This window comes from Dreissena polymorpha, chromosome 4, assembly GCF_020536995.1.
Source record: "Dreissena polymorpha isolate Duluth1 chromosome 4, UMN_Dpol_1.0, whole genome shotgun sequence".
Classification (NCBI taxonomy): Eukaryota; Metazoa; Mollusca; class Bivalvia; order Myida; family Dreissenidae; genus Dreissena; species Dreissena polymorpha.
The window spans coordinates 127,816,760-127,832,218 of record NC_068358.1 but is presented as its reverse complement, the minus strand read 5'-3'; the positions used below and the strand labels follow the sequence as shown (position 1 = coordinate 127,832,218).

The 15,459-nt window shown below is 35.0% G+C and overlaps 1 protein-coding gene across 9 annotated transcripts in view; it reads left to right on the top strand.

The window, feature by feature from the left end:
• LOC127876360 (myocyte-specific enhancer factor 2C-like) overlaps window positions 1–10,805 on the top strand; it is a 147,828-nt gene extending 137,023 nt beyond the window's left edge. For all 9 annotated transcript variants that reach the window (XM_052421532.1, XM_052421534.1, XM_052421533.1 and 6 more), the window contains 3 exons: window positions 1,270–1,369; window positions 2,495–2,642; window positions 3,990–10,805. In XM_052421532.1, coding sequence (XP_052277492.1) covers window positions 1,270–1,369; window positions 2,495–2,642; window positions 3,990–4,410 — 669 coding nt within the window. In that variant the 3' untranslated portion in view covers window positions 4,411–10,805. The remainder of the gene's footprint in view (window positions 1–1,269; window positions 1,370–2,494; window positions 2,643–3,989) is intronic.
• The last annotated feature ends 4,654 nt before the right edge of the window (window positions 10,806–15,459 follow it).

Sequence of the window (15,459 nt, the reverse complement as noted above, 5' to 3'; positions counted from 1 at the left end):
GGTTCTTATGTTATTAACAAAATACTCTCAATGAATTATGATGTTATAAGAGATGTTTAAGACAAAGTCAAACTCAAAATTAAAACAATTATTGGATATTTCATTTTCAATAATATTCTTTATTTTTAGTTCTAAGCCTAGGATATGTTTGGTAACTACAGGAATCAAAGCCCAGCAACTTTTGTAGTGACGGTCATGAAATTATTTCTACCTCCATTCCTTCCATACCTCTGATTGAAGAAGGGCAGTGTTCTGTTACTGGAGCAAGTAGTCTTAGAACTGAGTCCTAGTTTACTCAGAAAGATTGGGAATAGTTAAGTGACTGAATGGGATAATTTAGACTGGAATATTGTTGAAAATGCCAACAAAGTCTTGCAGAAGAAACAAATTAAGGAGTGACTTTTTGATTTTATGGTGTTCAGGGTGGTTGATGTCAATGTATTGAAGGGAGTGAAACAATGTAAACAATTTGAGACAAGCAATAATTTGCTGCTCTTATTGCATGTACTGAAATTTTGGTCATTATGATGAGAAAAATATAGAGCAAAATACATGTGAATTTTTTTAGACAAGCATTACCTTATGAGGTGGTGGTTTGGCATTGCAAACTTAAAAATATACCCTTGCAATAAATTGACACAAAATTACATAAATTAAAACAACCAGATGAAATATATAGTCATATGAATTAATTAACATGTAATTTATAGTCATATAAATTGATTTAAAAAAGACAAAAGATAAAATCATTGTATACATTTTTGATAGTGGCGCTAAGTTACAAAACTCGTTTGTATATGATTAAAAACAGTGAATCCATCTGTTGACAGTTTCAATACAACAGTGTTTCCTTTGTTACATTTTTCCAGGTAATAGTGTAACATTAAGAGTATGTGTAACAGAGACTGTTGTTTCGGGCTCAATCCACAATGTACACACATATTTACTATAAACAAAATGAAGTGTGTATGTTGCCCAGCATAATTTCTATAATTATATGCGCCTCGTTCTGGAAAAATCTTGCTGTAACGCATGTTGGTAGAGTGTGGTCTGCGCAGGCTAATCAGGGACGACACTTTCCTCCAAAGTTGGATTTATGTTAAGAAGAGACTTTCTTTGTAGGAAAAAATCTATAAATGCGGAAAGTGTCATACCTGATAAGCCTGTGTGGAGTGCACAGGCTAATGTTGGATGAGACTTTATGCACATGTATTTAGCCTAGATTTCCTATGACAAGGCTAATATAATATGTAATTGCCATGGTTACAGATGCAGCAGCACTCTCCAGGCATGCCAGCAGTGTCGATCTCAACGCCGAGTATTACCCAGGGGACAGGCTATCACTCACCCCTTCCTGCATATCACAGTAGTATGTAGCCTACATATGCTTCACACATTATCAATGTGAATTTTAGTTTAAAAAGTAGTATGATTAAGCCATATATGAGTAATGTAATTGAGATATGCTCTGGAAAAACAGGGCTTAATGCATGTGCTGTGCATATGCAAACTGCACAGGCTACTTTGGGATACACATGCATTAAGGCTTGTTTTCCTAGAGGGTGGCTGCATAGTATGCACAATACCTGCATTGAGTTACAATTTGTGTTTGCTTTGTAATTGAAACACCATGTTTAATCAGTGTGTCCTGACAACTGAGATCTTGTAAATGGACTTTTTTTATTAAATTATATCTCATATCAGTGATCAAATGTAGATCAAGCCGGCAATTCAAGCCCTTCACTGGGAATTTTTATATTATTCTTGCTCTGATTTTCAGATTTGCATTGACAGACATGTTATAATTCTTGCTTACAAACAATAATGTAAGAAATAAGACTTCAATGGCTAAAATTGCATTTTTCAATTTCTGTCATCGATCTCTAGTATAATTTAAGGCCCTGAAAATAAACTGCCATAACCATAAAGGAAATATAAAGGTGAAACAAAATATTTTATTTACCCTAGATACATTTCTGTGGCAAAGTTTCCAAACTTAATGTATTGAAAACGTTAAAAATGACCAGCAGGCTGTAGAAAGATCAAATAGATGCAAGAAACGTAAAATCTGAAGAAAAAAAAAGATATTTAGCAGAAACAACTGTATCAGTCTTCCATGAATGAGCCTTGCTCTGGAAAAACAGGGCTTAATGCATGTCTGTAAAGTGTCATCCCAGATTAGCCTGTGCAGTCCCCACAGGCTTATCAGGGACAAGACTTTCTGCCTTCACTGGATTTTCATTTCAAAGAGGTCTCCTTTACAGAAGAAAATCCATAAAAGCAGTAATTGTCATCCCTGACTAGCCTGTGCATTCTGCCCAGGCTAATAAGTGACAACACTTTCAGCCTAGACTGGAGTTTTGTTTGGAAGAGACTTCCATTAAAAGAAAAATTCCATAAAAAGCTGAAAGTGTTGTCCCTTTAAAGCCTTCACATATACATTAAGCCCCATTTTCTCAGTATTTATCATCATTTCACCTTTGCCATGTTTCAGATGACTTCATGGGCCCGGGGGATGGAGGTATGGGCGGTGGGGGTCTTCAGCAGAGTTACAGCCCACAGCCCAACACCCACCATTGGAGCTCTGGCTCTCTCACCAGTGGCATACCGCCCGGCACCCACAACATGCATCAAGTACCAGGGTGAGAAAGGGCTCTCCTGCCTTATACATGTGTCATTTTATTTTCATCGGCCAACCTGGGCGCACATTCACAAAGCTTTTAAGGAAGAACTGTAGGGATGGGGCCTTTTTTTCTTTCTTAAATTTTATTATTGTACTTAACCCTTTGCATGCTGGGAAATTTGTCGTCTGCAAAAATGTCGTCTGCTGAATTTCTAAAATTAGCATTTTCTTCGATTTTTTTCTAAGAATACTATCAGAATAGCAAACAGTTTGGATCCTGATGAGACGCCACATTCTGTGGCGTCTCATCTGGATCCAAACTGTTTGCAAAGGCCTTTAAAATTCGGTTCCCGCTCTGAAAGGGTTAAAGTGGAGCTCTTCAGTTACAATGTTATGAAATAGCCACTTAAGGTATTTAATGACACACATCAAGCAATGCCCCAATCTGTGAACAAGTCCCTTTAATGAAAAGACATGGTTAACCCTTTGCATGCTGGGAAATTTGTAGTCTGCTAATATGTCGTCTGCTGAATTTCTAAAATAAGCATTTTCTTAGATTTTTTTTTCAAATAATACTATCAGAATAGCAAACAGTTTAGATCCTGATGAGAGGCCATGTTCTGTGGCGTCTCATCTGGATCCAAACTGTTTGCAAAGGCCTTCAGAATTTGGTTCCAGTGCTGAAAGGGTTAATTTATGGAATTGTACATACATCTTGGTGAATTCATTTTATCACTGCTGAAAATCAGCGCAACACATTAATCATTATTGAAGACTTTAGCGTTTAAGTTCACTGTTGAAGTAAACATTATATAATTTACTGCGATTCATATTTTTTGCATGATTTTTTGGATAAAACAATATTTCAAATTTATAATAACCTTTTGTTAAGACAAGTTACTGTTTGGTTATCACGTAAATAGCACTTATGAAAATCATAATGTTGTTGTCGTGTCTTATTTATACCGATCTCCAAGAACATGAACAATCCATTCAGAGCACCAACAGGCAATCCTGATAATCCTCCAAAGCCATGTTTATTACATGCTCGTGTGAACTGCCTTGAAATAAAAGTGGTCTAATGCTCGCATGACTGGGGACACCAATCCCAATGTCTGTTGATAGCTATGCAAAATGGTTCATCTACATTTCCGTATAGCAAGCTGTTACCTTATGCACCCACACAGTAAGCTTATCTCAAGCCTTGACCCAGGATTTTCATTGCTTTGCCATATTGCGTCTGATTGTGAGAGGAAATTGTCCTTCCACGCAAATGTAATAAAATTCATAGACATTGACCTTGTTGAAAGATTGCCATATGTGGCCAATATATCGATTAATGCGTTTGCTTTTGTTTATATTACAGGTCAGTGCCAAACATTGGTAGTCCGGGTTCCAACCATGTCTCTCCATTACTAATTAACACTATGAACAGTAGGTTGAGCATAAAGAGTGAGCCCGTCTCACCCACGAGAGACTCTAACACGCCCTCTAACCCCATGGGTCTGCGACCTCCTTCGCAGAACCAGGGCCAATACTCGCCCGGACACATGTCTCCACATCTAAACGCGAGCCACAATAACTGTTCGTCACCCACAGTGACCCACATGCAGCACGGGGTGCCTGGGCCTGTGGGACACCTCCCGCAGCAACAGCACCCACATCATCATCATCAGCAGCAGCAGCAGCAGCATGGCGGGATGAATGGTGGTGGAGGGGTGGTCATGCAGGACTATGATGGGGGACCCATGATGAAGCGGGCGAGAATGGAGGAATGGACAACATAAACATAGTGTGCTTCCTGGGTAGGAGAATTAGGGCTCTGGGTAGGAGAATTAGGGCTCTGGGTGGGAGAATTAGGGCTCTACTGTCCCAGGCGTCTATCTATGGGGTGTTTCAGTTTGTGTTTTTAATAGCTGCTGTGGTCCATAGTGTGGTATAGTGGAAAAGTGTGATTTGCAGCGAAATGTGCTTTTGTTGGCTTTCTTTTTTTAAAGAAGAAATAGAGCGATTAGGAGAGAGAATTATGAATGGTGAAGTTTGGGTTGATTCCCTTTATGAGGGACAAGAATTGTAGTCATATTATTTTTATTATTATAAACATTCGTTCTTAATATATTCCAAGTTTCATTTGTTTCTTGTTTATCTTACTATGACTGTTTGTTCTAAGTGAGACACAGAATTTGCTACAGTTTTTCATATTGTTGATGTTGTTTTACTTGTTTATGTTGTTTTGTATTTAACTTATAAATAATAACAGTTAAGTGTTCTTGTTGAGTTTTTAGTTAAGGAGAACTTGTTTCGACTGTTGTTTTAAAGCGTATTTTAAAATGTGTATTTTTGTTTCATTTTGTCATCACTGTTGGTGCTTCTTGAAAAAAATATGCTTGGAAGATGGTTTCATGCTTAAAAGGTTATGTAATTGATGCACATTTAATTGTATTTAACCTGTGAAAGAAGGACATTGAAAGAAAAGTTGTAATTGCTATTTTATTTTAATTAAATTTTCATATTTTTATAAGCTTTGTTTTAGAGTTGTCAATGATATACCCGGGTATTTATTATTTTAATTATATGTTAAGCTCCAGGAGCTTTTGCTTTAAGGTACAGTTCAATAAATTGATTTGATAAAAAATGTGGTAATTGAAATTCATAACTGGAAAACAGTGAGGCGTATAACTTTTTTTTCAGTGACCTAAGTACTGCCAGAAAATGCAGAAACCTTTTTCTAGGAACAAGAACATCAAAATATGTTTAATTTACTATGTTTGTAAGTTTATTATATTGGAATCTTACGTTTAGAATCTACATTTAGTACTTAGTTGATTATATTGGTATTCAAGTTAACTTTACTCGTATCTAAGTCAATGATACTGTAATAAATTTGAATTTATTGAATCTAAATTTATGTTACAGGAATGTCAGCTTATTATTCTTGAATCTAATTTTACTTTACAAAAATTTACATTTATTTACTGGCATGAAAGTTTATTATACTAGTATCTGACCCTTTACTGGCAAGTAAATGACAATTGATAAATTCTAGTTGAAGACGCATCAGATATGGCTTTTAATTGTTTATTTTGTCTTTGTAAAAAGGGTTTCATTTCCCCACTTAATGCCTTGTGTAATCATTGTTTTATGTGATCATTGTTATGTTTGTGAGTTGACGCAAGGGCAGCTAGCCATGTGATTGTCCACAAATTCTTGTTGCTGTGGCGATAAGTCAGGTGGGGATGGGTGGGTGGTGTTGTACTGCATTTATATCTAGATCACAGCAGTTTGTGATGGTGTTCAGGTTTGTTACTTTGGAAAAAACTGTTAATTTGTGTTGTAACAAACCTTCAATTACCAAATGTTTCTTTCTTTAGAGATACAAACCTTACGCATAGATTTAAACATATTGGTTAAAATTCGCACAAAAGTGTTTTGCAACTATTTCACTAATGTTATTTACTCTGCCCCTGGCATTTTATATTGTATTTGATTTCCTTTTTATTTAACAGCCTATGTTTTGTAATTTACCTGTCTTTAACTGGTAATAGACCAACTAGTCATTGGCAGGCACAGGACATCTTAAACATGTTGTGGGGTGAAATGATGTCTGCATTAGACAGGAGTAATTGGGGTTCATTTTTCTTGTAGTAAACGACGATCTTATTGAATGTTTTAACCTCGTTGGGGCTACATAGATGTCACAGTAGTTATTTACTGAGCACATTATGATGGATGCCCTCAGAAATGCTGCAGGCTTGTTTCTTTATTTAGGAACTGAATTGAATTTTTATATCAGCTTACATTTGTGTTCAGTGTAAGTGGTTCAGACTTTGCATTTACTTTAAGTATTCATAAAATGTTTGCCCTTTTTTTTATCCCCGCCGAAAAAAAATTCAGAGGGATATAGTAATTGGTCCTGTCTGTCTGTCCGTCCGGCTGAAACTTTGTCCGGAGCATAACTCCAAATCTATTCAATGGATTTACTTTAAACTTAGAATATAAACAGATGGCAACTAGTAGAAGTGCAGTGACCAAGAACCATAACTCTATCTACCTTAGTTTTTTAATTATCTCCCCTTTTATATAACTTTAAAGTATTTTTTGTCCGGAGCATAACTCTAAATATACTAAAGGGATTTACTTGAAACTTGAAATATAAACATATGGCAACAAGGAGAAGTGTAGTGACCAAGAACCACAACTATATCTACCTTAGTTTTTTAATTATCTCCCCTTTTATATGATTTTAAAGTAAATTTTGTTTCCGGAGCATAACTCTAAATCTACTGAAGGGATTTACTTGAAACTTGAAATATAAACAGATGGCAAGTAGGAAAAGTGCAGTGAATAAGAACCATAACTCTATCTACCTTAGTGTTTGAATTATCTCCCCTTTTATATAACTTTAAAGTAAATTTTGTCCGGAGCATAACTCCAAATCTATTCCATGGATTTACTTTAAACTTAGAATATAAACAGATGGCAACTAGGAGAAGTGCAGTGACCAAGAACCATAACTATCTACCTTAGGTTTTGAATTATCTCCCCTTTTATATAACTTTAAAGTAAATTTTTGTCTGGAGCATAACTCTAAATCTTCTGAAGGGATTTACTTGAAACTTGAAATATAAACAGATGGCAAGTAGGAAAAGTGCAGTAACTAAGAACCATAACTCTATGTACCTTAGTTTTTGAATTATCTCCCCTTTTATATAACTTTAAAGTAAATTTTTGTCCGGAGCATTATTCTAAATCTTCTGAAGGGATTTACTATAAACTTGAAATATAAACAGATGGCAACTAGGAGAAGAGCAGTGACCAAGAACCACAACTCTATCTACCTTAGTTTTTGAATTATCTCCCCTTTTATATAATTTTAAAGTAAATTTTGTTTCCGGAGCATTAACTCTAAATCTTCTGAAGGGATTTACTTGAAACTTGAAATATAAACAGATGGCAAGTAGGAAAAGTGCAGTAACTAAGAACCATAAATCTATCTACCTTAGTGTTTGAATTATATCCCTTTATTTAATTTCAAAGTAAATTTTTGTCCGGAGCATAATGAATTATCTCCCTTTATTTGTTTTTACAAATATTATTCTACTCTCTAAAACAAATGTTGTCATACAAGCAAACACATTCTGCGGGGATTTGGCTCTACTGTGACAAGCTCTTATTTCTGAATAGAAGCTGAAATTATTTTATTTTTGTGAATTAATAAATTTCAACAAATAGAATATTATGATGTGGATTGAAATACATTAATACATGGTTAAAATTTAGTTATTTGCTCAATACAAAGCAAGTAAAAGCAAACATAAATGTTGGTTAAACTTTTATTGTAAGAGTAAGAACAATTATTTACTTTATTACTAGTTCTGTTTGGACAACACTTGCACTTACTCTTGGCCATGGAAGCATGGACGCTCAATTCATTGTGATAGCTTTGCAGTTGGAATCAAAATGAGTCTTAATGCATATGCTTAAAGTGTTGTCACAGACAATAGTCTGTGCAGTTCACACAGGCTCATTAGGGAGGACACATTCTACTGTAATGGAATTTTTCGTTTAAAGGTAGTCTTTTCTTTGGGGAAATCTAGTTTAGGTGACAAGCGTCGTCCCTGATTAGCCTGTGCCAAAACACCAAGTTTTCCTATAGTAAGGCTCAATTAAAAGCCTTGTTTTAATATTTTTCATCAATGTTTTACCTGTTGTTTAAACTTCTTAAGGTCTTTAAAACGGCAGCCTTCTTACAAATCTTTCATAGTGCTATTGTTACTGAGAAAAATGCTGATTCTTAATTGTATGGTGATACTTTCTCACATGTCCTGGAAATTGAGACCAGAAAAGGATTCCTGTTGATATTGAAATCTTGGGATCAGAATATAACGTTGAACGGACTCAGTCATGTGCTACATTATGTTAATTGTATTTTTTTCTGAGCCACCCTCTTGAAAAAAGTGACTTAATTCATGTGCGTTAAGTCGCATCCCATATTAGCCTGTGCAGTTTGCACAGGGATGACACTTTCTGCTACGACAGAATTTGTAATTAGAAGAGACTTTCTTTAAACAAAAAATACGATACACACTGTTTTCCCAGACGTAACTCAAGTGTTGCGAGCACAAAGAAACATGATTTTTTATTGAAAAAGAATATAACTGTACATCTATAGAACTTTACTCATGAATAGCAAAACAGTGGTTTATTAATCAATATCAACCAAAGGTTTTTGAAAGGGTTTCAGTTTTCTTAACCTTTGTTGATTCTTCCATATCTTTCACTATCTTCATAATCGAATGGTTCTAAAAAAGTTGTACAAAAAAGTTAACGCTAAAGTTACATTAATGTTAGTATGTTAATCAAACAGTGTTGTTAATGATCTTAGTTAGAAAGGTTTTATTTTTCAGTTGAAAGTAAATATATTTGATCTCAAGATTATGTGACAGGTTTTACAAGATTTAGTCTTATGTTTGTCAAACTCAAAGTATGTAAACAGATTGGTCAATTGTGTTGTACGTATTAGTAAACGATTGCCTGAATGGTATCATCACATATGTATAGTTTTGTGCTCACCTGTTTTATAAAAATTAATGCGTGGCTTTTTTATCAAATGGCCTTAGATATATTTCATAACTTAAACTTATTTAAGTATTTAAATTAAAATATTTTATGTGTATGACCGCATTTTTAAATATCATTCAAACATTTTATTGTAAATTCATGTTTTATGCATATGAGCATTTTATCATTTGGTTCTATTAAGCTGTTATATCACTTTGACAACATGAGTTAACACTCTGTTATTATTCAGTATTTTACATCCTCCATCTTCTTTTTCTTGTCATGTTGCACAGATGTGTTTTGCAATTGATAAGGTTCCATTCTAAATGTCAAACTGAAATTAAATGAGCCTCTCTCAGGGAAATCTGGGCTTAAGTCATGTGTGTAAAGTTAAATCCCAAATAAGGCCGCGCAGTCTGCACAGTTTAATCAGGGATAACACTTTCTACCCAAATTGAATTTTTGTTTACAGACACATCCTTTAAATAAAAAATTCCATAGAAGTTGAAAGTGTTGCTGTTTACTAGCCTGTTTGCTGACTGCAGTCTGGGATGACACTGTACACTCCTGCATTAAGCCTGCTGACAGCAGTCTGGGATGACACTGTACACTCCTGCATTAAGCCTGCTGACTGCAGTCAGGGATGACACTGTACACTCTTGCATGCTGACTGCAGTCAGGGATGACACTGTACACTCCTGCATTAAGCCTGCTGACTGCAGTCAGGGATGACACTGTACACTCCTGCATTAAGCCTACTGACTGCAGTCAGGAATGACACTGTACATTCCTGCATTAAGCCTGCTGACTTCAGTCAGGAATGACACTGTACACTCCTGCATTAAGCCTGCTGACTGCAGTCTGGGATGACACTGTACACTCCTGCATTAAGCCTGCTGACTGCAGTCAGGGATGACACTGTACACTCCTGCATTAAGACCAGATTTTCCAGGATGATGCTCATATTTGTGGTAAATCTTGAAAAAGATTGTGTGTTTTTTCCATATTTGCAAATGTTACCCATATCATGTATTTAGCTTATCATAAAATATTAAATATCTGTTTTAATTGTTACAAATTATTGTCAAGATTGTTTACTGGTTCCAACACTGTTTCAGATGTTAGTTCTTTTTAAAAAGCAAAATGAAATATTTAGGTATTTCTTCTGCTTCAAGTTTGGCACATTTTTTTGCCAATAATCATGTATTCATAAATTTCCAGTTTAGTACATTGCGCTTTACCACTGTAAATACCTCTGTTTGAGCCGTGTTCTCAGAAAACTGAACTGAAGGCTTGTGTGAAGTGTCTTTCCACAGGCTAATAAGGGACAACACTTTCTGCTTAAAGTGGATTTTCATTTAATAGAAGAAACAAATTTTAAATGAAAAATTTTATAAAAGCAAAAGGTTTTGTCTTTGATTAGCCTGTGTAGAATGCCTTACCGAGGCTCTTTTCATTTGATCCATTTCATGTCCGATATTGTTATGGCATTCAGCTGTTTGTATGCACATGTTATTATAGTTGCTGGTAAATTGTTCATAAGTATATTTTTATCAAAGTGTGCTTATTTTTTTCATTAAAAACGTGTATTGAACTGGTAAATAAAGTCTGTGGTAAAATAGTGGTAGTTATGAGTTTTCATTAACATATTTGTATCTATCCAAGTGCCTCACTCTAAGAAAACAGGGCTTAATGCATTTTGCACAACATGTTGTCCCAGATAAGCCTGTGCAGTTCACACAGACTCATCAGGGACAACATTTCTCATTAGACTTAATTTTTGCAAAGAAGATATTTTTGTAAAAACAAAAAAATATATATAAAGGCAATATCTATATTCCCTGATTAGCCTGTGCGAACTTCACAGGCTAATATTGGATAACACTGTATGCACATGCATAAAGCCCTGTTTTCCTATTGAATGAACCCATTGGAAGCACACTGGTGCAAGAAGTAAAAGGTAGCAGCTTCGATCCCCGTTTCAAGCCTAATATACTACTAGTCTTTCACGTACAACATAAAGGCAAGCTGCAGTGTACTAAGTGCACTAGGAACTTTTGAACTGAACCAGTCTTCTGGGGACAATGGCCATATGGAATAATCATGGTGCTCATAATTTCAAATGTTGCACATGCATAGTGAGCTTTTTTTATGTCCCCCACTATAGTAGTGGGGGACATAATTGTTTTTGCCCTGTCTGTTTGTCTGTTGGTTGGTTGGTTTGCGCCAACTTTAACATTTGCAATAACTTTTGCAATATTGAAGATAGCAACTTGATATTTGGCATGCATATGTTTCTCATGGAGCTGCACATTTTGAGTAGTGAAAGGTCAAGGTCATCCTTCAAGGTCAAATATATGGGAGCCATTTTTCCATGGATGTCTGTTAATCACAAAACTTGTCCACACCAACCTTCAAAACTGCATGTTTCAGAATGGGACACTAAAATACCACTGGAAACAAATATTGGCATTGGAGAAGTGAAGAAAAGCTTCAAATTCATTTGGCTTGTGAATGACTGTTGATTGAAGTTACACCACAGGGGAGGAAAATAACCCCATTACTGTATTCACCCTAAGTAGCCTTCTCCCATTACTGTATTCACCCAAAATACCCTTCCCCCATAACTGTATTCACCCTAAATACCCTTCCCCCATTAGTGTACTCACCCTAAATACCTTTCTCCCATTAATGTATTCACCCTAAATACCCTTCCCCTATTACTTTATTCGCCCTGAATACCCTTCCCCCATTAATGTATCCACCCTAAATACCTTTCTCCCATTATTGTATTCACCCTAAATACCCTTCCCCCCATTACTGTATTAACTCTTAATAGCCTTCCCACATTACTGTATTAACCCTAAATAACCTTCCCCAATTATTGCATTCACTCCTCATTACATTCAGAATGTTAAATATCGAGGATATTTCAGGCTCGCTCTAGGAAAACAGGGCTAAGTGCACATGCCCAGTGTCATTCCCAATTAGCATATGATGGTCGCACAGATTAATCAGACACTTTTATTATGAGATCTTTGGTGTAAAGACATTGTCTTCGTACAGTGGATTTCACTTAATTGAATAGCCCATTTGTCACGTCCGAATATTCAATTATCCGGAGTATTCAGTTACAAGGAATCAGTTTATTTCCAATGTTATCACTGTTCATCCGAATTACCGATGATGTTTGTAAAAACTCTTCTACGTCACAGCATGCGCATTTTCATTTAATAAATAATGTCTTTTCTTCTGGTAAGTTGGTATTACTTTCGGGTTTTTAACCTATTTCAAAGCTATATTGTTAAATATATTTCGAAATAAATTTGTTTTGTTAAAAAAACGCATAGAAAAGCGCAGATAGTCGTTTGTTATTCATTATATGGTGCATTGAAAATAATCCACTCGTAATAGTCACTCACCGGTTACATTACATACCGGTACTACATTGTGTAAATTGGCACTGACGAGTATACTGACGCGAAACATGTACAAACGATTTAAAACATATTTTGTTGTTCTTGTTTATAAATGGACACATGTACATTATAATCATTCAGCATATTAATTGTTTCTAAGCGACAACAAACTGTTGAAATGTGTTACTCGACAGTTTGCGCCTGACTGCACACCGGAGACTCCAGTGTTTGCATTGTACATGCTTGCATACTACACCTGTAAGTCACGTGATGCTTGACATACGTTGCATACATGCATGGTGTGAAATGAAAACAAAGGCAGTCAATTGAGCGCGTCTGTCAAAATCGTCAATACGATGCGTATCCTTGAAGATTTATGACATTCTTTGCTGGATTATAGTGTGCAATACAAAATTGGCTATTCAATTTACCGAATTATTTGATTATCCGATATTTAATTAAGTGGAATCTACAGTACCATAAATGCAGTCCAGGTGGAAAGTTTCATCCCTGATAAGCCTGTTTGGACTGAACTGTCTAATCTGGGACGACACTTAATGCGCATGCATTAAACCCCAGTTTTTTCCAGAATGAGGGTCAAACTGTATGTTGTCTTGGTAACCAACATGGTAAAAATTGATAAGAATTCATGCAACAAGCCTCTTTCCTAATCAAAACATACTGGTTGTTCATGAAGATTGCTTAACAAACTACAGACAACCAATAGGCTTTCAGTGTATTTAATACTCTACAATTCATTACAGCCAACAGTTGAAAATATACAGGAATAGAGAATGCATAACATTTTCTTTACAACACTATATACAATGTTAGAAAATGAATTCTTCAATGAACAAGTACACACGATAATGTAAATATACCTGGGTAAACTAGTTCAAAATAATATGTGTTATTTCTATCTAGTTCAGAAAGCAACAAATATTCAAAAATAATCTATTTTGAATATTATTTTGCCATTTGAATACATGATTCTTAGGTTATACATGTATTTTGTTGATAAGCATATTAAGTACATTTCTTGTAAGTTTTCATGATGTTTGCACTTTTTCGTAAATAAATGGCATACTGTCAATTCCAAGCTTTCATCAAGCACACAATTCCCAATCATGTCCTATTTAAATACACGCTATAAGCATGAATAAACTAGGCAATAGACAAACGTGTAATCTGGTTCTGATAGAGAACATAAAGCTGTGCTATGTTCCATGATGCCACAAATCTTAATAGTTATATCAGTGCCTGGTATACTTAAGTAAATATTGCTCCTTTTTGCAGATTTAATGTTTTAGCAGAAATCTTCCATGTAATAAAGTGTTGACATGTATATAGTTAGTTTGTATACTAGTCGCATTCTGGGAAAATGGGGCTTAACAAATTAAATGTTGTCCCAGACTAGCCTGTGTAGTCTGCACAGGCTTATCAGAGTCAACACTTTTTGCTTTTGTGGAATTTGTTGTTTAAAGGAAAGAGCTGATGTAAGCAAAAAGTGTTGTGCCTGATATGCCATTGCAGAGGGCACAGCCTACTCTGGGAAGCAATTGAATATAAAGTTACTTCCTATTGATATTTGTAGCCATCCTAAATATACAGATTCTCAAAAACTCCCAAAAGCAGGATGAGGATACAAACTACAATGTCAAAATCTCGAAATAAAATCACTTCAAAAACAGGAACAGATGAAAGTATGAATCATTAAAAACACTATGTACAGCTTAAATACCAGCAAACAATTTAAATCAAAGATACCATGTTTTCAATACATTCTTAAAACCAGCATTTATGAATGTGATCAACAAGTTCCGTAACTAAACACATTTGTAAGTTAAATTATAGTCCTAAACCATGAACTAGCAGAATATCAAAAATATTAAAATCAAAATGTGACAAGATTTGTCCCGTTTAAGTACTCAAAATTTTAAAGTAAGACTCCTCACAAAGCCCTGATAAGCGTGTGTGGACTGCTTTGGCTTATCTGGGACAACACTTTATGTGCATGCATTAAACCCAATTGTCCCAGTATGTGACTAATATATTTTCATATTGGGATAATGTGTGCATTCCTATGTTTGTACAAACACATACCATTTAACATGTCACAGCACTTTATATTCCATAATGTTCAGAGTACTTCTGATAACTGTGTAACTACATTTCAGACTTGAATCATGACATTGAACAAAAATAAAAGATATACAAAATTAATATTGTTATACAAAATAAAAGTTTTGACCAAAATCAAATGAGATCCACAGCAGGAAATGGTAAATAGGAATCAGGATTTCAAGAGCGTTGGAAATTATTGAAATTTTTAAAATAAAAAAACATATACATTTATTAAACAGATTGCGTATTGAAAAAGCTTTAGAGCATGAATAGAATACATAATGATGAAATGTCCTGATTTTAAGCCACAAATGTAAATGCCTGAAAACTACCAAGTAAACATATTCTTTTCTAACTTTGCAGACTATTGCAGATTTGCATCTTTCCTTTAATTGACCAATGGGCCTTCTGATCTAGTTAATGTAAAATGAAAATACACACATTTTGGTTTTGAGTACAAGATATCTTTTATTTTTAACTAAATGAATGAGTTGGGGAATTGTGGTCAACAAGGTTTGTCTTAAGATTGAACGTGCTTAGAAATCTCAAGATGTGCCACTTTTAGTCCAGTTCTGCAAACTCACAAGTATCAAACTATTTCAACAGCAGCATTTAAACAATTGTTACCCAGGATTGTAACAAGGTCTTCCATATATGATAAACAATAAAACCGTTGATAATTGATCAAGCTTGCACACATGATTGAATGTGAAAAAACAATTTAAATACTGA